The sequence below is a fragment of the Equus quagga genome, unplaced genomic scaffold (genome assembly GCF_021613505.1).
Source record: "Equus quagga isolate Etosha38 unplaced genomic scaffold, UCLA_HA_Equagga_1.0 153_RagTag, whole genome shotgun sequence".
In the NCBI taxonomy this organism is placed as follows: domain Eukaryota; kingdom Metazoa; phylum Chordata; class Mammalia; order Perissodactyla; family Equidae; genus Equus; species Equus quagga.
Window position 1 is genome coordinate 5442683 of NW_025796915.1, and position 22834 is coordinate 5465516.

General features: G+C 35.3%; 1 protein-coding gene across 2 annotated transcripts in view; it reads right to left on the reverse strand.

Annotated features, from left to right (window-relative positions):
* LOC124233040 (leucine-rich repeat-containing protein 49) overlaps nt 1-22834 on the reverse strand; it is a 137092-nt gene that overhangs the window by 36259 nt on the left and 77999 nt on the right. For both annotated transcript variants that reach the window (XM_046650057.1, XM_046650058.1), the window contains 3 exons: nt 21745-21892; nt 11004-11087; nt 6335-6501 (listed from right to left, as the gene is read on the reverse strand). In XM_046650057.1, coding sequence (XP_046506013.1) covers nt 6335-6501; nt 11004-11087; nt 21745-21892 — 399 coding nt within the window. The remainder of the gene's footprint in view (nt 1-6334; nt 6502-11003; nt 11088-21744; nt 21893-22834) is intronic.

Consider the following 22834-nt stretch of genomic DNA (forward strand, 5'->3'; position numbering starts at 1 on the left):
GGACTTAAGTGGTTGATTGTGGGGAATGAGGGAGGGGGAAGAATCAAGTGTTACTCGAATGCTTTAGAGTAGGTGACTGGGTACCTGGTAGAGGTTCCTACCTCTGTCTGGTCTGAATTTACACTCTAAGAAATGTGGTGGTATTCTATGGAGGATACATGTTTTAAAATTTGTTTTCTCATGAATTCCAATACATTTCCACATAAATTTCCCAACTCAAATGTTATTTATATAACAGTAGGCAGTCTGCCATCAAATAGGAATTCTCTTCAAGATCTTTAGTGGTTAATTTCAAGTCCTGTGCTCATTTATTCAAATCAATGTTTATATAAGAATGAATCAGAAAAACATTCTATGCTTCTTGATTAGTAGAGGACCCTAAGAGAAGAGAGGGTGACCAATTCGATGCAATAAAGCAATGAGTCTCTGAAGCCAGGCTAAACGGAGAATTTACTCTTAAATGCCTAAAAGAAAAAAGACAGTATTTCAGAGGATTATGGGTTTTTCTGGTGTGTGTTTTTTTTTAATCTTTAGGCTTTCCATAACAGGCTAGAACAGAAAGACTTAAAATATTTCGGAAGATTCTTTTCCCAACGAATAAGTGGCGCTGATTCCTATAATAAAGTATTTTATGAATTTCTATTACAACATTCATAGGTGTGGAAATTCATTTTATGCATTATGTTTTATTATAGTAGTGTTGGCTAAAATAGCATAGTGTTCATAGACAGGAAATGACCAAAAATAAACCAGTTTCACTGCATGCATCCAATGTAAGCAAAGAAAACATTACACCAAGTGTTTTCCCATTTCTGGCAGGAGAAAGAAAGCTGCAATATGTCATTTTACTGTAGAGTTATCCCAAGTACAGTGAACAGTGAAATCATTAATGGGATATACCAAAGTTTTACAGAATTTCTTCCCTTTAATGTGCCTATAATTTTTTCATGGATACTTGTTTCCAGGCATTCAGTTACACACCCATAAGCCAAAGGTCACAGACATTGTAACACAAGAATTAGCCACTTTTTTGGCATGATGAAATACTAAAGACTATAAATGGGATTGCTAAAAATGGAAAACTTTATGTAGTATTAAAAAAACAAATCAGAACACTAAGGAAGAGACTTTGTGGCCCTCTGACTGCCTTTCTACCTTTAGAAAGAGCCAGGCTTATATCATTCCAGAAAGATGAAATTTAACTATATTTTTAAAGATTTACAGAGAATGTAGTAACACAACTTCTAATATTTAAAACATTCACTTTGTACTTTCAGATAAAATAGCAGACAGGCTGAGCACATGTGTGAAACCCTTCCCTCTAAGACCCTAAGTGATTAACATGGTATAAAGCCACAACAGCAATAACAATCTGCAGCAAGAAGTTTCAGCAAAATTCTGGAAGCTGGAAAGTGAAGAATGTTGAGTGACAAAGAAGGACAAAGGAAGCCATTGCTTTGAATATGCATTGGGGACAAGAACAAAGATGGCAGCCAACATGCCCAGTAGAACTTTGGAGAGGAAAGAACAGTAGATATAATAGAAGAAGGAGTGAGAAGTGAGAGTGAACACAGGGGCATCAGTTGAAGATCTATAAAAGGACCTTGCCACCTACTGCTCCCACTGCCAACAAAAGTCAGAGTAGCATCGCAGATCAGTGGGGAAAGAAAAGCATATTCAATAAATAACACTAGGGCAATTGGTTATCTCTATAGAGGAAAAATAAACAAATCAGATCCCAACCTCAAACTTAAAAAATCAATTCCATGTTAAAAACTAAAATATGAACAGCTAAATGTTAAACCTTCAGGAAGACAAAATGGGAGATATTTTTATAATCTCAATGTGGTAAAAGATTTTTTTTCTTTAAATGCAATCTAAATAGGTAAACCATAAAAGAAAAGATACAGTTATTGATATCTTCACAATATTAATAGTATTTAAAGTCAAAGACATATATGAGCAAAAAGTATATCTAAATCTTATAAATCAAGAAATAGCATGATATACATTTAGAGATTTGGTAGAAAAGGAGTTGGCAAGATATACTTAAAAAAAGAAAAGAGTAGCCACATAGGTAAAAGGAAAATCAGGTGAATATGCTCTCAAGAAAGTCAGTGCAGAGAGCCTTTCGACAATGCAGAGTGTCAACTATGTCAAATGGTGTGGACAGTCCAAGTAAAATAAGGTCTTAAAGTTCAAAAAGTCAATATGGATCCTCTGGTTAAGAGCACCTGGTATAGACGTATACAAGGTATAACAAGCTCTTTTAGAAATGATTCTACCTTTCTGATGTAAGAGATTTTACAGGAATCAGATAACCACAAACTACACTGAAGAAATTATCTGCAACCACTAGAAGTTATAAGTAACTGATGTTGCTTTATGGTCTCCACCAATAATTCACTCTCTCAAAAGTTTCATTTTTCTGACTTCATATATAAATATCATCTGTCTCCTTGATTTAACAGTTTTTAGGTCATTAAAAAGGGTCAGACTGGAGCCAGCCTGGTGGCATAGTGGTTAAGTTCACATGCTCTACTTTGGCAGCCTGGGGTCTGTGGGTTCAGATCCCAGGCACAGACCTGCACACTGCTCATCAAGCCATGCTGTGGCGGTGTCCCACATACAAAGTAAAGGAAGACTGGCACAGATGTTAGCTCAGTGACAATCTTCCTCAAGCAAAAAGAGGAAGATTGGTAACAGATGTTAGCTCAGGGCCAAACTTCCTCACCAAAACAAAAGGGTCAGACCAAGCTAACATAATGGTGTCTCCATGGCACTTTGAACTGACATGAACAGAAAATAAATCTTTTGTCAGAAACTATGGCTCTCTTTCCTAATGATTCATTCCTGTTCTCCGTATCCTCTCCATTGAACCCATTCATCACTTTTCCCGTCTCTCCCAAACTTTTACTTTGTGGTCCTTGCTTAAAAAGCCTCTGACTTTGTGGAACTCCTAATAAAAATTCTGAAACTCTTGGCAGTAACTATAAGGCACAAGAATTTTCACTAACAGACACTTCCTCTTTCTCTTGGAACTGATTGCTTGTTTTTGAAACACAAAAGTAAACACTATCATTTTAAATTATTTTAGAAGGTCACAAAATTTGGGGCCATAAGCTGCTTAAAAAGTTCAAAGTCATAGGAAAGTCACATTAATACTCTGGAAAACACCTATCAGAGAGAGTTTTGCTGGGTAAAAGAGCCAATTAGTAAACAAAAACCCTACTCCACTCACTGCTGCCCCAACACTAATAAAACCTGAAGAGTGAACAGCCCTCTAACAAGAGCACAGGATGCACGGCTGAGATTGCGAGGAGATGGTCATTGTTGAATACCTCGGCCCTTGCTTCCACGCCTAGTTCTACCACCAACAACTTTAGTGTCTATGACAATAGCTTCAACTGATCTTCTCTCCTCTGATGACTTTCACTTCTACTCTTCTCCAACAATCCATTCCCATGGCCCAACAATGGCCTCCAAATTGCTTTTAACATTTTCATTACGTAGATATGTTCCACCTCTAAAATCTTCAACTTCAAAAACTTACTCTGACCAAAAATTCCCACCATTCTAGGTCACTATTAACCCTCTTACTTTATATACTTCTCATCTTCAACTTCATTTACAATTCCAGTACCAGAAACACTAAATTTTCTCCCAATCTGTCGGCAACCTTCTGTTTTTCAATTCCTTAAAAATCTAGCCTAGACCATAGGACCCATCATTTCTTTCGTTTGTCATTATACTTGAATTTCTTATTCCTTATCTTTGATCCTTTGTCTCCTCATTCTTTATCAGACATTTAGCTTCTTTACTGTTGTATCTAGTTTCTGTGCTCCTGGAATACCCACTCAACAATTCAGACTACGGTTGCTACAACTTCATGGTCTCTAACCTCATTTAGTTCCTCAGAATTTTCTCTTAATCTTTCAACACTTCCCCAGTTAGCTCCTTCTGGATACCAAACAAGACCTGAAAAAATGGAGAGATATACCATGATTTTTAAAGTGATGATTTATTAGCTTACAACTGTCAATCTTTCTGAAATGAATAACTTAAATGGCATTTGAATAAGATTCTTAACATTTCTATTTAGATTAAATGATTTTACATTTAAAATAATATGGAAGAACAAGTGTGCGAGAATTGAAACTTTGAAAATAATGAAAGCAGATTTCCCCTACTAGATATTAAAACTCACTACAAAACTACTATAATCAAAATAGTCTGGTATTGGCATAAAGCAGATAAATAGAATAGTAAAATGGAATAGAAAATCCAGAAACACATTCAAATATTTATGGGAACTTAAACAAGATGAAAATGGCATTCTCATTTAAAAAGAGACTAGCTTAATTAAGGAATGCTATTAGCAAATTGAATAGTCAACTGAAATAAAATTAAGTTAGACTCTCACCTAACACCATATTTAAAAATAAATTTGATGTATTAAAGGACTAACTTTTAAAAGCTTATTAAAACTTTAGAATAAAATTTGCAAGATTATTTGGACAAACTTGGGACCAGGAAACCTTCTTAAGGAATACAGGAAAAATATTTTGTTAAAAAGAGAAATCAGAAATAGAACTGATGTGTAGTATTTCCTAAGTCTAAATCCAAAGATATAAAGATTTATCTTTATAAAGTGATATAATTCTAATCAAGTATAATTATATTTTGACATTTAAATGATATTAAATAAAGCTCTAGGGCAATATAAAATGATATGTTTGTTATATAAATTATCACTTAATTAGAATTTCTATTCTTGTTGCCTTATTTTTCTAGCTGAAAGAGCTGAGCAGTCCTACAAGGGAATACCCAGGACAACTGAGAGAAGTACACTGATTAATATAAATTAATCCTATAACTAAAATTTTTGAAGTATACTCGTCTAAACATATGCCAGACTCTTTAACTTCAGAAAACTTTCAAAATATTATTCTAATGCTTCCTAAATTACTTTCTTTATTACATTCTTTCTATACAAAAAGCTTAAAGAATACTGCCTAAAAACCTGAAATAAAGTTACAGTATAGTTAGTCTGAAATGTGTTTCAGAATTTGGGTAAGGTCATTAGATAACTGCTTCATCAAATGAAACAAAATGGAAATGCATTCTATCTTTGATTTTTAGGCTTTATTTTAAAAGTACACATATATTTAAAATTACAAATAAACTATAAAGATAAATATGCTTTATGCCCCTCTCATTTACTTGATTCCAATATCAAGTGGAAGAGAAAGAGAAATATGTGAAGCCTAGACAGTGTGCTCAGATTTGCTCATGAACTAGGGGTATGTAATATGCGACACGCATCATAGAAGAAAAGAGGTTGTGAGTCCCTGGAATAGACAGATATGGTAGAACACAACTGGAGTAATTATTCATATTTTATGCCGAATTGCTTAATACCACCAGTAAGGAGTAAGGTTTTGTGATGGCTGCTGGGGACACAACAGAGGTCAAGACAAACAGGATTCTTTTCCTCTTGAAGCTTACCTTTTAGTGGGGAAGACAGATATGAAAGAACTCATTACCCATTAGTTATTTAATTATGGTTACGGTAAGTGCTAAAAGGGGGAAGTGCAGAGTACTGAGAGACAAAAAGGGTATCTGACCTAGATTAGTTGCTGGGAAGGTTAGCGAAGGCTTTTCAGAGGGTGTGGGGTTTAAATTTAATACCTCCAGGCTGGGTTGGAGTTAGCCAGGGCAGGTGAGGGAAGTGGTGCAGGGAAGCGGTGTCAGGGGAAAATACAACTGTTTCCAGGAGAAAGTTTCTGAGGCAGGAAGTAACCGAACCAAAACTCATTGAGGCTGCAGCGTGAGAATAAAGTGGCTGATGGTATGGAATAAAGTAGGTGAGGTGGAGAGAGGACCTCATAGCCTTTATTAGCTAATCTAGATTTTTTCCTATGAAAAATAGGAAACCACTGAAGGGTTTTTAAATTATGGGTTAGATTATATTTTTAATATTTCCATCTTAACTTTTAAATTTAAACTTCTAATTTCAGTAGGTTTTCTTAAGAAAACTATTTTTTTTTTTCCTGAAGAAGACTAGCCCTGAGTTAACATCTGTGCCAATCTTCCTCCACTTTATATGTGGGTTGCTACCACAGCACGGCTGCCAAGTGGTGTAGGTCCATGCCTGGGATCCAAACCTGGGAACCTGGGCCGCTGAAGCAGAGCGCACCAAACTTAATCACTAAGCCATGGGGCTGGCCCCAAGAAAACTATCTTTAAATAATTATATGTGAAATAGTCCCATTTCTGCTCCAAATTCAGTTCTCCAAAGACACTCATATCTGGAAAGAATACCATTCCATACCCTGTTTCTTCTGGAAATGCAGAGATGGTGCTTCCATCGACTTGACAGGGGTCCTGAGAAGGAGAATCAGAATCTTTTCTATCTTGATTTGCAGCAATACTGGTTACTCGATGTTGTTGCAAGTCCCACTTTCGAGCTACGTTGTTAATTGTTAACCTTTTCTTCTCCTGTGAAAAAGTCCATTGTGACAGGAATTACATAATGCAATTTTTGTAGCAGGTCAGTATCCAAGGAGCACAGACTAATTATTACACTTTCAAAGGAGTCTATTCCTTAAAAGTAGCTACCAAACATGCATTCTAAAACAAAGTACAAATGGCCTTTATCTACTCTGTGCATTTACACATCTCAATAATGGTCTATTATACTCAAAGAAAAAAATAATCTACAAATAATAATTACTCCCATTGGAGATACAAAAATTTACTATCTAAAAATTTAATTTGACAGAAATTTATACAGTTAAGGGATATCTGAAATTTTAATTTGACAGAAATTTATATGCCTTTGTGTTTAAACATAGCAAGAACAAACTAATGATACTTTAATTTTCCTGTCCAATAATTAGTACTAACATGGTGGATAATCTTGATGGAGAGAGAGGAAAAGGAAAGGGATTAATTAATGTTCCAAGCTTCATAGTATAAATTACAACGTCTGAAAATTAATAATTATATGTAGACCACTAAAAGAAATAGTACTAAGTTGAAATATTTCTAGGTAACCAGTACCATCCTAGATAAATAGGGAAGAAGTTAATTCATCGCATGTAATGGATGCCTTAGGGCAGTAGTTCTCAAATTTTAGAGTACCTCAAATCACCTGGAGAACTTATTGAAACACCAAGTGCTGGTTCTCACTTCATTCTCATTTAGTGTTTTTGAGTTGGGGCTCAAGAATCTGCATTTCTAACAAGCTCCCAGGTGTTGCTAATGCTACTGGTCCATGAACCTCACTTTGAGAACCACTGGTTTTGGGCACTGGGGCTCCATTCTCTCACAGAAACCTGTTGAGAAAGAGCAGATCTAGACTACTGAAAGACACTGTGCAATGTTGAAACGTTTCTAATTAAACTATATACACTGATGCAAAAAAAATCACTATTCTGGTAAAGTCTCCATTATCAAAGTTAATGTGTTAAAGCGGCATGTCAATTAGATCAGAGGGCTGAAAATAGACACTTGCCTCTCCTCTCTGCTAAGGGCACGATCATCCACTGGAAACTCAGCTGTGTGATACTGACCCCTCTTCACCGGCTCCCCCGGAGCCCGGCGAGGCTCCTAGGAAGATTCTTTGCCCATTCCCTCAGAGCATATATAAATATATACTTGTAGAATAACTATATTTAGTTCCACATCTTTGCCTATATTTGGTTATCTAAAATTTTAGCACGTAGGAATGGCACTGGATAGGAATAAAAAGTGATGAGAAAGCTTAATTAAAACTAAACTTTTTCGAAGTTCTATTTTTGTGTTTAAAAATGTTTTTAGCATGGGTTCTTTTTTTCTATTGCTTGGTATTTCGAATTCATCTATATAATTCAAAGGGTTATACTTAATATGTATATACTTCTGAGACTTTTAAAATTTTTGTATGTCTTTCCCTGAAGCAAGTAGGAATCTTTTGTTCTTTTGTAATTTTTTCCCCCAAATCTATAAAAAAAAGGTGTTCTACCTTAAGGAATTCTCTTTCAGTTATTTGCAGATGACTGGGACAAGTAAATTCTCAATCTAAGCAATGCCACTATTTTTACTCAGGACCAAGGCCACTTTAAGAGAGGGAGGGACAGTGAGTGGATGGACGATGGCTATCCTGCTGACTCCATGCATTTGGTTTTCTGGCTGACTGGGGGTTGGTAGAAAGAAATATTCCTAATGGGGTAGATATAGCAGTGCTTAGAAAAAAGACACAAAATATCTCTGCACCACTGAGCATGTTAACAAATTTATAACAAGCTACTCTGAAAATGCAAACAGTTTCCTATACCCACTCCAAAGTTAAGCTTCTTTCACTTGGGTTATTAAAATCAGATCAACACCAGGTTAACTAAGAGAATGGATATTTTTCCTGGGGCCAGGGAAAGGGAAGACATTTTAGAAAAGGACTGCAACCTGGGGTCAGGTAGGTATCATTGGCTGGCCAGGGGGCCACGTAAGAACTCTAGGTATCTGTGGGACAAGGGGAAAAAAAAAGCACTGGCCAGCCTGGTGGCATAGTGGTTAACGAGCTCCACTTCAGCGGCCTGGGGTTCACCAGTTCCAATCCTGGGTGCAGATCCACACACTGCTTATCAAGCCATGCTGTGGCAGGCCTCCCACATATAAAGTAGAGGAAGATGGGAATGGATGTTAGCTCAGGGCCAATCTTCCTTAGCAAAAAAGAGGAAGATTGTGGCAGATGTTAGTTCAGGGCTAATCTTCATTAAAAAAAAAAAAAATTAAAAAAACAAAAGAAGGCTAGACATTCTGCAAGACAAAAAGAGAGGGTACCCAAAGAAAATTTTACGCTTAAAGATCATGGATGCATTTGGCGTATCAGTTACAATCATGTTTCTAAAGCTAGATGGCAATAAATTGTCAACTCTGTGTTAAAGTGACAATTATTTTAGAAGACGCCAAATTTCAGCTTCTGCCACTTGAGTCTATTCATAGCTCAAGCAATACCTCACCAGTATATACCATAACTATTATTCTCATTCATTTCCAAAGTTGCAAGGAAAATAGAAAGATAGAAAAGCAACAAGGCAAAAGATCCATGTTGATACACTCTTCCTGTCCCTCTATAACCACCCGCCCCATTTTCTTAATGATCAATATGTGTTGTCACGTGAAACAATCCCCACCAAATGCTGAGGGTTTTTGGTATCATGACCCAGAATCTGAGCTAGGGCTAGAACCCAGGTCTCCTGATTTCCCATGCTTTTCCTCTTATTGAAAAATTTTAAAGCTAAATAACCCTCATAATTAAAGAGCCCCTTTTAGTGTCTTGAAGAGAAACATTAGCCATTTTTTGAAGTTTTCATACAAATTTTCCAAACATTTAAAAATCACGTTTGCTAAAAATTTAATGGCACTTTTCCAAAAACTCTGATGATAACAAGCAGCTGAACTGAATACATAACAAAAACCTTTCGGTTCAAAGGTGGAGTCCACGACAATTTGTTGCCTATGGGGGCTTTACTTACGCTGGTAGCCTTAGAGCTAAATCATCAATGGAGTTTCTAAGTTTATTCTTCCTTTCTATTGCCCAGGGCCCACACAAAAGTGTTCTTTATGTAGCTTTAGTCTATTTATTCACATATTTTTATTCATTTATTCACTCATTCATCTGACAGCAGCAGCTACATGATAGGAAATAATATTTTTTCTAAATGAATCATTCAGAAAATTTGCCACTAGTATTATCTGGCAATGGTAAATCTTGCTCCTACACATTTAAAAAATATTGCCTAAAACTACTGTATATTTCTTATAAACCAAGGTGTTTCTGGCCAATCTATAGGGATATTCCAGCATAAGAAAGACTAAAATCCTATTGGCTAAATCAATAAAAAGGTAGAGGTGTCAAGAGAGGGTTTAGGCACGTCTGATTAACGGATGAAGAGAAAACAGATAAAAGCTGGTGAGGAGTCAGCAGGTTAGAGATAACAGCAGGTGAGAAAATTACAGCACACTGACGAACAGTTCTAATTACTTTTGAAGTAGTTGTCCTGAGCTGAGAGGGCTTGGGACCAAGTTGTGGCTTTTATTTTTTGTTATTTTAGGAGTAGTTTTCATAGAGTAAAACACACAGATTCAAATGTACTCTTTGGTGAGTTTTGACAATGCATATACCCGTGTAATCCATACCCCATCAAGATCACCACATTTCCATCACCCCAGTAAGTTCTCTTGTTTCCTAAGTGTATTGTATACAACTTTGTATCCCTACCAGTCATTTTTGAATTCTGAATGCCATTTTAATTTTAAAAAGAAAAGTACCTACATAACAGAAGAATGAGTAGTGATAATCAGGGTGATATCCTTAGTTTTAGAACATAGTATGAAGCGTAACATGAGCTATAAACTTTAAGCTGTCTTTATTATACTTTGAGATGATATAAAATATTTTAAAAGAAAATATTTTATTTAAGGAAAGTAATATCTGATATGCTAAATCAGTTAAAACCAGTTTAAAACAAGTTTTAATTCCTAAATTCCTCAAGATCTTTACTACCTCTACATCAGAGAAGCTAATGAAGTTTTAAAATTTAAAAAGCTACCGTTAAAAAAACCCCAAGTAGCAGAGCTCATTAAAATCTATCAGTAAAGATGACAGACTCTCACAGAGGTTTCCAAAATGAAGTGCACGTTCTGTGAGAATATATAAGGCGATGCCCTGGGGTAGAAAAATAGCAAATTCTGTTATATTTATTTTTTCTCTCTTCCTTTTAAAGTTTCTAGTTTTTGCATGTGTTTTATAATGTACATTATATAGTATTTCAGAAGCACTAGTTTACTTATAGGTGGTAATTTATAAAGTTTAGGGGTGTTTATTTCAAAAAAGCATTCTAACGATGGGATTGAAAAATTTACAAAGTTTGGAAATGACTGTTCTAGCTGACTCGCTAGCTCGCTTCAGTGTTTGAGTATGTGTACACACACATGCATGCAGACATCAGAGAAAATACCTTAAGCAGTGATTGTTTTTGACTTTCCCGCTTCTTCTCTTCTTCTTTTTTGGCTATAACAGACGCCATACGCCTTTCTTCTTCCTAAAAGAAAATTTTTAAAAAGTATTATTAAGTATTTAATCTTTTTTAATGCTAAATATCTTTGGTACTGCAAGTCCGTTTTCTTTGTGAGAGGCATACTACTTGCTAATAGAAAATATGCCCTCAAAGAAAAGTTAGTATGTTCCTCTTTATTTTCTTTTTCCTTACTAATTCTAAAAAACCTATGCATTCTTAACTCTACTCCCAACTCTGGATCTGAGATGAATCTAGCTAACACAAGAAAGAAAAATTAATGAGAAGAAAAAGAAAAAAGGGGAAAGCAGGTTTGTATAATTTTTCTTTATATACCGTGCACTAAAATTCCACATAGAAAGACTTAACAAACTTTCTACCTTGAAGATAAAAAAGGGTCAAAATTATACTTCTAACAATTTTGATTTGATCTATGGTTGTAAATCTGAGCTTTTTAAATGATAAAACAAGAGAGAAAGCCTTTTAAAAAACTCTTCATTGATACTAATATTCTCCATCAATATCATTACTTTTACTTTGTTTTTAAGTTGATTTGACCAGTCTAATTTCTTAAATTCTAAAAACCATGAAATAACATTATAGTTTAGAAAGTTTAAAAAAAAAATCAGTCATAATCCTAACACCCTAACTCAAGTCTTATCATTTCTGTATCACCTTACAATATTTACTATAAGCACATTTTTAAAAGTTGTGATCTGTATGCACAATCTGGATCATGTTTTCTTCCCTGAAGATTGTCAAATTTTAATAGAATAAGATATAACCATGTAACTTTCAGTTTTGATTATCAAAAGATTTGTAGGCATTCAAAATGATGTCACAATTTGAGAAAACAATTTCTTCATAAAAGACAAGCTTCAAACTATCTTCAGAATCGGAAACCATGAAAAGTAATTTAGCACATTTGAAGGAGAACTCTTTTAGAAACGAAAAATTACAAAAACTGAAACTAAAAATTCAATGGAGGGAGGTTGAAGAGCAGATTTTACACAGCTGAAGAGAGAATCAGTCAATTGGAAAATAGGTCAGAAGAAATTTTCCTATATGCTTTCATAGCATCCTAGACTTCGCTATCATAGCACTTAACTTGTTTCATTTTAATTATCTCTGGTACTGGGGCCAGCCCTGTGGCCAAGTTTGTGTGCTCTGCTGCGGCAGCCCAGTGTTTTGTCAGTTCGAATCCTGGGCGTGGACATGGTACTGCTCATCAGGCCATGCTGAGGCAGCATCCCACATGCCACAACTAGAAGGACCCACAACTAAGAATTTACAACCATGTACCAGGGGGCTTTGGGTAGAAAAATGAAAAAAATAAAATCTTTAATTATCTCTGGTACTGTCTCTCCCCTCTCCTGCTCCAAACAGCTCCATGAAAGTATGGACCATGTCAACTCCTGGCACATAGTAGATACTCAATAAATGTATATTTAAAGACTGAACTATTGAATATAAATCTTTATATATCTATTCAATAATTTCTTAAAACTGGAACTGATAAATCAAATGGTAGACATATTTCTAGGGCTTTTGATATGTTTGCTAATTGCCCTCCATAAATGTAATACTAATTTACATTCCTACCAAAAGTCAACATTTGACTTAAAACATGATGGATAGTCATAAGAGCAGTTCGCCAAATATTTCTGTGTCTTCCCACATCCAGGCCACATTGTGAGATAGCACTTCTTGCCCCCTTGAAGTTAGGTGTCATCATGTGACTTGCTTTGGCCAATGTCATATGAACAAAATGACATGTGCTTACTTCCAAGTGGAAGCTTTCAAAGACCAGGTATGATATAGCTATTCTCTCTCTCACTTCTGCTACAGAATCTGCAAAGCTCCAGATGGGGTCACTTTGAAGGCCTTGGTCCTAGAATGAGGACAACACAGAGTAAAGTTCCAAGACCACATACTATGGACAGACAGGCAGTATGAGCATGAAATAAACTGTGTTGCTTTAATCTACTAAAGTTAGAGAAGTTGTTACTGTAACATAATCTAGTCTATCCAGAGCAGTATATATTTTATATTAGAATTAAGGAAGACCAAAGAGGACATGAAAATGTATTTCTAGAAGTATTATAAATGCTTCTGAAAACAAAGAAAAGACCTAGACTAAAAAAGCATATTAAAGATGCACAAAAGAAACTATCACGGAGTTAAAAAGGAAACTAGAAGTACATCCATTAGAAGACTCTAATTTTAGAAATGAAGAAATGAACGCTCTGAGAAGTTTAACAGTTTATACAAGGTGACACAGCTACTGACCATGCCAGGATCAGGACCAGAAGCCACGTTTTGGGAGAAATGGGATTTGTAGTATTTCTTATAATAAGGTTATATTTAAATGTATTTTACTGATTTTAGAAAGATGAAAAAGGAGAGGTAAAAATTCAGTAGTAATCTGCCATATGATTTATTTGTTTTAAAGGGAATGGAAATGTAATGTGACTTCTGGTGAAGTATCTTTTACAATATGGAAAATAGTTATTTTTAATGTTTAAAGGCTGAGTAGAGGTAACGAGGAGAAATAAACTAAATAAGAAATTCAGAACTTTGATTCTGAACTTCATAAAATAGCTGGATTAATAATTATACTAAACTCTTCTGTTCAGTAAATACTGATTTGCTACCTATTAAGTATAATCTATTTCAGAACCAACTTTTTAAAAGAGCAAAATATATTGATGTTCAATTGTGGACTCATCTATAAAATGTGAACTAGAAACAGATTGGTTATTCAAACAGTACTGGAAACTGCACGGATCACGCACTACACACACTTAAGAGATGATTTCATCAGATTTTCAAAAAGAATTTGAGCTTCTATTAAAGGCTATTTAAAGTAGGACTTTAAAAGGAAAGCTAAACCTAGGAAAACTGGATATACACCAAATCAATTCAACTATTGGGTGTTTTTAAAAAAATTTATGCATCTGATGACTATATTTCAGCCCCAAATAATTATAGAGTAACTAAACTTAGAATAAAAAATAAACCTCTAATTGTAAAGATAAGCTATAAATCTGTTGGTAGGGAGGAAAAACTGTAAAATTTTGGCATCATCACGATAATAGTCAAATTTCTGGGAAAAAAGCCATATCCTTTATGTAGCAAAAGAAAAGAATCTATCTGGGACCAAAACAAAATCTACTTTTTTCCTTACTTCAGTTTGTCACGAAAACCCAATATAGAAACGATTTCAAATTAATTAAGAACTGCAGCCATTTAATAGGTGTTTGATAACTTAGATTATACTCTGTTAGCAGATTATTAAGGCTCTAAAACAATGCATATATTATATGAAAAGAAGTTTTGCTCCAAAATAAATAACGGTAGTCCTAATATGGGTAGCAATTTATTATGGGGAATTTAAAAAAATGAATGGCAATGTGGTGTTTTAAACTTCAGAATAGATAGTTATAAAAGACATTGTTTTCCTTGACAACATCAAATATTAAAACAGACTTTAAAATCACAGAGTTTTTGTCTAGAAGAGATGGTCCATATTTTTCATTCAAACAATCTTTTTTTTACAGAGAAAACTGATATTTCCAGGGTCATAGTTAATGTCAGAATGAAGATTAGAAGCCATGTCACGTGACTTCTACTGGCCCAGGGATATTAGCTGTTAAATACTAGGGGGGAGGGGGAGTCAGAACAGGCTAGGTTATACTGCCATTACAACTTGAAAACTTATACTGGCTTACAATAAGAAAAGTTTATTTCTTGATCATGCAAAGAACATTGCAACTGTTCTCCACGTAGTGGCTAAGTATTCCCAGGTGCTGCGATGTGATGGCATCTTCAGTTCAATGACCACCACATGGGAGAAAAGCATGGAAAATCACACATCACCTTTTAAATGCTTCTGCCTGAAAATTATATACATTACTTCTGTTCACATTTCATCAGTGAAAGCAAGTTGAACAACCACACTTAACTTCAAGAGGAAAGGAAATATCTTTCCACGTGTCAAAAAAGAGGGGGAGAACCAGAACGTATGGGTGAGCATTAGTAATGGCTACTCCAACAGGAAACTCACTTCCATCTCAAGTTATGCCATTTTCGGGGAACAAATTGTAAATAAGTTCATATTAAGCCAACCAAATGTGGGTTTAAGGTGAAAACCTTAGATATTGTGTCCATTTCAGAATTGTGACAATAGTGACTGCATTCACAAAATACTGTTTTAGAAATAAAAAGGAGATAATTCTGCCTCCCAGAATTTTCTGTACAACAGTCTTTGGTCCAGTTCCTCAAAATGTGTCTATTCTTCTCTCTTTTGTTTTTTTTTTGGACAGACATGAAAATATATGAAGGCTACTGTAATACTTCCTTATGTCTTCTCCTTTGTCAATGAATTGTGCCAGGTTCTCTGCAAATACTCGTTTGTTATCACCGCTCTAAAACTAATAGTGCAGGTGTAATCTAACCATTAAATAAAAAAATAAGGACTATTGTCTCTATTTTTCTGAATTCTCTATTTCTATAAATGAATGTTGCTTTAAACCATATTGACTTCTAACAATCACATCTCACAATGAGCTCAATTTGAACGTATCAATTCCAAATGCAAGACATAGTCACACATACTGCTGAGTCTCATCTCCCATAACCCTGCATTTGTGCTGAGAATTGGTTTGTTGTTGTTGTTATGGAGTAAAGTCCAGGATTTTCAATTTATCTATTTTTTATCTTGCTAACTCTTCTTATTTTTCTAGACTAGAAATCAGCAAACTTTTTCTGTAAAGGGCCAGATAGTAAATCTTTTAGGCTTTGTGAGAAACATAAGATCTCTATTGCATATTCTTCTTTCTTTTTCTTTTCTTTTTCACTTTTTTTTTTTTACAATGTTTTAAAAATATAAAAACCATTCATATCTTGAGAGCCGTACAAAAATAGGTTGCAGGATGGATATGGCCCATAGGTTGTACCTTAACAAACCTTGTTCTAGACAATTAAACTACTTGTGGGTTCTGATTTGATCAACCAATATATCAGGATCTCTAATTTCTCCAGTTTCTGTCATCCACATACTTTATCAGATTGTCATCTAGTCATTTAACAAAAATGTAAAATAGAATGGGCCTGTGGAGAAAGCCTCCTGGCACATAGCACAGATCTCGCTCCAGGCTAACACTAATCCTCACTCCACGCTCTGTAGGGATGCTTAGATCACAGACCTACTCACCCATGTTGTCATACAACTTACTCAAAGTAATATCATAAACACCAAAACACTATTTATCTATAGCACTCCTCTGAGAGTCTATTTATAATATCTAAAATAGAAAACTAGTTTTGTCTGGTGTGAACTGTTTTTAGTGAAGTAATGCTGCCTCCTAGTGATCAATTCCTTGAGCACTCACAACCTATCTTTCAACAATCCAATGTAGTATTCTTTCATAACCAACATCAAGTTAACTGTCACAATTTGTGGAATTTATATTCTTTCCTTCTGTGATAAAGACAGATTAGTTCACCTTACTTTTCAACTACGCTATTATTCTATACTGCTTCTCAGATCTAACTTTCAGTGGTCTAGCAATTTATTCACTAGGTTTATTCCATGCTCTCCATCAAGGATTGGCAAACTCCGGCCCACAGGCCAAATCCAGCCTGCCACCTCCTTTTGTAAACAGAGTTTTATTGCAACAGAGCCATGCTCCTTCATTTATATATTGTCTCTCCTGTTCTCACACTACAATGAGACAGTTGAGTAGTTTTCAACAGAGATTGTATTGCCCCAAAAACCTGAAATATTTATTTACAGGCCCTTTACAGATAAAGTTTGCCAGCCCCTGCTCTAGGTGAGTCTGGACTAAAACTTATTTAGTCACCTATCCTAGGCTTCACTTTCATCTTATTAACATTTACTTTTATTCTTTATAATCTAAAAGTCATTCTTCTTAACAGACATAACAAAAGCAAAATAGGAACTGAGGCCAGCGACTCATATTCTCTATTGGCATCACATTGTGTCTTGCTATTCCCCTGGATTAGACCCCCAAAAGCTCTTACCCTGACTAATCTCCCTGCTTCTCATCTCATCACCCACCCCATCTGCCCCAGTTCATCCTGTGGACTGCTACCTAGATAGACAATCTTTTTAATAGGCAAATCTAATTTAACTACCTTGCACTGTTCAAGGGCTTCCTATTAGGTGCAAGACAAAAATCTAAACTCTTCATTATGACATAAAACGCCCTTCATGGCCTACCCTTTGCCTATCAGACATCCTTTTCTCCTGCTCTTCTCCCCCATGTACACTCAATGCTCAGCCATGTTGAACTGCTACCAGCTGCTATATTCTCTCACACTCCTTTGCATGTTGGATGCCTTCTCTCTCCCTGGAACACTCCCCACAAATATATCTTCCTTCTTCACCACTCTTCAAGTCTCAAGTCAAGTCTTTTCTCCTTTGGAACTTTTCCTATTTCTCTGGTAAACATAGGAGTGCATTGTTCTTCAATATCGTTGTGTCATATGTGTCTGCATATGCACTTTGTGTGTGAGTGTGTGCACACACACACACACATATCTATCGATCGTTCTATCTTATCTAAGTAGCTTGTCGTTTTGCCGTATAATCTGGCTGCATGCCTGCCTCTGCGCCAGACTGTAAGTAACTCGAGGGCACAAACTGTGATTTTGATCTGTTATCGTTAGCGTCTAATACAGACCCTCACACAAAAACTTTTCAGTTCAAGGTGCCTGAGAGCGTCTCAGGAATTTTTTCATGGTGCATCTAAGTCAAAAGAAATGAGTTATAGCTCTATTTACTAAGTGGTTAGTAAACAATTGAATAACTATTCACACTTTAGCATCTTAGCCATTTGAAAAAATAATAATACATGTAAATTAAAAGAAAAAAATTGTATACCATTCTTAAATAACCACAATTACTTACCAATGGAACATGTGTACTACAGTATTACACAACTTCTCAAACATTGGAATTAAACTGGGACACCGCCACCTTCATTTCCCGTTCCTTACTGATTTGGGCATGGCATTTGTTTTTATCACAACCACCACTGAAAGCTCAGCTTTGTAAAGAATGATCCCATGGAGGGAAATAGTGTGACCTAACATTGAAATGGTAAACTACCTTGAGCTAGTAGTTTTCTCAGTGTCTCACAGATATCAAATACCACTGTGTTTCCCTTGAAAATTAAAAATATTCCACAGTGCCCCTGTGAGTTCACTGCAGCATCCTTGCACACTGTTTGGGATCCATAGCCCTAGTGCCTAGAAGTTCATTAAATATTTGTGTGATCCACCCCAGTTAGAATGTTTATATAGTAAATTACATAAATATTTAACCAAGATAGCATCTTTAAAGAGAAAAAATAGTTATAGAACAGGTATCAGCAAATTTTTCTAGCCAGGCAGTAAATATTTTAGGCTTGTAGGCCATATAGTTTTTTTAGGAACTGCTCAATTCTGCCATTTCAGCATCAAAGCAGACATAGATAATACATATGTGAATGGATATGACTATGTTAGAAAACAACTTTATTTACAAAAACATGTGGCCAGCTTATGGGCCATTGTTTGCCAACCCTGTTTTAGAAAGTTTTTTAAATGGTATATTGTTTCCATATAAAGTTGCTAAAAAGTTACAAACAAAAGGTGAGACTAAATATCATGAGTCCATATGGACACAAATAAATGAATAAATTGAAAATTTTATGAAGAATAGGATTACAAAAGGAAAGAGAATAACTTTACATCAAGAAGCCTAGCAGACACCATCTTAATTAAAGTGAACATCATCAATAAAGGGATAAATATAAATTACACATCACTTAATAGGATGCAATGAGAAGAATGCAAAATTACTTCTGTGATATTAATACCAAAGATCTACAGCTAAAAATTGTAAAGAAATATTGAAAAAACAATAGAATACTACTCCGCCATAAAAAAGACAAAATCATACCATTTGCGACAACATGGATGGACCTTGAGGGTATTATGCTAAGCAAAATAAGTCAGACAGAGAAAGACAAATACCATATGATTTCACGCATATGTGGAAGATATACAAACACACAGAAAAGGAGAACAGATTAGTGGTTACCAGAAGAGAAGGGGATATGGGGCAAAAGCGGTAAAGGGGCACATATGTGTGGTGATGGATAAAAACTGGACTGTCAGTGATGAACATGATGCAATCTGTAGAGAAACTGAAATATGGGGATGTACACCTGGAATTTACACAATGTTGTAAGCCAATATGGCCTCAATAATTTTTACAAAAACCTGAATTGAGGGTCATTCTACAAAATAACTGATCTATAATCTATAAATGTCAAAGTCACGAAAGTCAAGGAAAGACTGAGGAACTATTCCTGAAAAATAGTGACAGAAGATACATGACAACAAAATGCATCTATATGCAATATATAATTCCAAACTGGACCATTCTGATATAAAGAACATTATTGATAAAATTGATAAAATTTAATGTGGTTTGAGAATTAGATACTAGTAAGTATTCAATATTTATTTCCCGATTTTGTTGGTAATATTGTATTTATATGGGAGAATGTCTTTGCTTGCAGGAAATACACACAAACTCAGGGTTGTTGGGGAATCGAGTTAGCAGCTTGCTTTCAAATGGTTTTAAAAAAGTTCTTTGTACTCCACTTACAGCTTTTATATATCTTTCAGATTGTTTCCATTAAAAAGAATTTAATTTCTAAAATTGAAAAGTGGAGAAGTGGATATGCAAGGATTGCTGTTCTGTATTTAGCAGAACAGCTGGCCCTGCTCCCATCTCAGGTGATCTTCATTCATTTCCTTACAGGTAAACACACCCTATGGAACATACAAGGACAATGATTATATACAGTATGATTTTCCTATATTTAAGGCATAGAAGTAGGTAAATTTCTCTCAATCAACAAGTCTTTATTGAACACGACTGTATTCTCATCATTGTGTGAGAGAGAAGGAGAGGAAATAAATATGTATATAACATCTGTGTGTATCAGGTGAGGAGGAAGAGCAGCTTCTGCCCTTAAGGACTATATACCTTAGTTGGGTAGACAAGAGCGACACATAAATCCACTATGAGAAACCTAATGCACAATTAAGTACTAATTTATATAAATGGGTTAGCTTAATTTCTTACCCCATTCATCTCAATCTCAACAGGAAGAGCAATTAGAAGTACCAAAGATGCTTAATTGAGAAAGAGACAGAGATAAGGGTAAAAGTACAAAACAGTGTTGACAGTGTAGGTCTGAACAAACTGAGAGGACAAAGAACCATATCTCTATGATGGAAGAGAGAGGCAGGACTCTAGGAGATTCCTGGTACTCATGAATTCATCAACACTTTAACTATCTGCTAAATACCTTAGGTTTCCATAACATCGCTGAGGTAGAAATGTAAACTGCACACATTGTGAAACTGGTGTACAGCCAATGAGTCAATTAATAAATAATAAACCCAGCTGATCACTGAGAATCCACATTAAAATTAGCAGAATTTAAAAGTAGGAAAACAGGTGGAGGCTTAGGATATTTTTTAGATCAGAGATTATCAAACTGAGATTTTTTCAAGTAATTAATTGATTATTTATTTATTTTTTTTTGTGAGGAAGATTGGCCCTGAGCTAACATCTGTTGCCAATCTTCTTCTTTTTGCTTGAGGAATATTGGCCATGAGCTAACATCTGTGCTAGCTGTCCTCTATTTTGTAGGTAGGACACCGCCACAGCATGGCTTGATGAGCAGTGTGTAGGTCCATGCTCAGGATCTGAACCTGTGAACTCCAGGTCACCAAAACAGAGCATGTGAACTTAACCACTATGCCACCAGTTGGCCTCCAAACTGAGATTATTAATAGGTATTTTCTGAGAAAATAAAATATTCAAATAAATTTGAGATGCAATGAAACAAATTAAGGTAAGTTTCTTTATTACAGAACTTCTTGGAGTCTGTAATATGCTAATGTGCATTGTACACCTTAAAAGAGGGGTATCATATGCAGCATTTCACTTAGCTCAGGAGCCATATCAAAACATCTAAGTGTAGAAAATACCTAACACTGAGACAGAGTGAATAAAAAAAGAGATTGCTACTTTGAGAGGCATAGTATCAATAATAACAATAACAAACAACAGCTCCCTATGATGCTTCCTAGGAGCCTCATACTGTTCTAAGGTTTAGTATTTTATTTTATCTTAACAACCCTATGACATAATATAATTATGATTCCCATTTTACTTTGAGAAAAATGAGATATAGAAATTTTAAGTAAATTGCCAAAGGTCATATGCCTAGAAAATGGTCAAACAGTCTGGCTCCATCACCCATGTTTTTAACCATTATACCATTGAACTTATCAATGAAATTTTTACTCATCCATTCCAAAGTAAATTATCAATTAGATACTAAGCAAGAATGAGAAATAAGCATGATTATTATTTTAAATAGAAGATTAGGAATTTAAAAAGCCCTATTCAATGAAACTGGAATCAGGGACAGGTGGTAAAAAAATCTGCAATTATAATTATGAAGTATACAGTCATGATAATCCACAGTTCATAAAAATTAAGAAGCATTTCAAGCAAAGAGTATGCATGCCAATTTCTTAATGCATGCTAAGGAAAACAACATGGTAAGCACTTTAGAAGAGTTCTCACCGTGATTCTCTTCATATCTAGCTGGCGCAGCTGCATCATATTCTGAAGGATAGTGTGTTTGTACCATGACTCTTGAGCTATTGGATTGCCATCAAAAGTGATGTCTGAGAGAGATGTAGAGTCAGCAAGGCAGCAGACACTCTCAAAACTGCAGGAGAGACAGAAACCACTGGGTTATTGTGAGACCTTCAAACAGCACTTTCATTTCTTTAATAGACATTGTTTTTTTAAAACAGTTTTAGACTCACAGAGAAATTGAGAAGATAGTACAGAGTTCCCATATACTCTGCATGTAGTTTCCCCTATTATTAACATCTTGTATTAATATACTACAGTTTTTACAATTAGTGAACTAATATCAATACATTCTTACTAACTCAAGACCATATATTATCTAGATTTCCTTAGTTTTTCCCTAATGTCCTTTTTCTACTCCAGGACCTCATCCAGGACACCACATGGCATTTAGTTGTCCTGTCTCTTTAGGCTCCTCTTGACTGTGCCAGTTTCTTAGACTTTCCTTGTTTTTGATGGCCTTGACAGTTCTGAGGAATACCAGTCAGTTATTTTGTAGGCCGCTCCTCTATTGGGATGTGTCTGATACTTTTCTCATGATTAGACTAGGGTTGAGGTACATACTATTAATTAACATGACTTATCACTGTCCATGTTGGCCTTGAGAACCTGGGTGAGGTAGTGCTTCTCCGTTTTCTCCAATGTACATTTAGTCTTCCCTTCCCTTCTTTCCACACTGAATCCTTTGGAAGGAAGTCATCATGTGCAGCCCCAACTTAGCGAGTGGGAAGTTCAGCTGCCCCTCCTTGAGGGCAGAGTATCTACATAAATTATTTGGAATTCTTCTTCCCAGAAGGTTTGTCTTTTTTCCCCCATTTATTTATTTATATCAGTTTCAATTTATGGATATTTATTTTATACTTTGGGTTATAATCCAAAACTATTTTACTTATCTTATTGTTCAACTTGTTCCAGCTTTGGCCATTGGAGGCTCTTTCAGTCGGCTCCTATGTTCCTTTGACATACCCCCATTAATGTGGATTTTTTTCTGAGCACTTCTTTACTTTCTGGCACT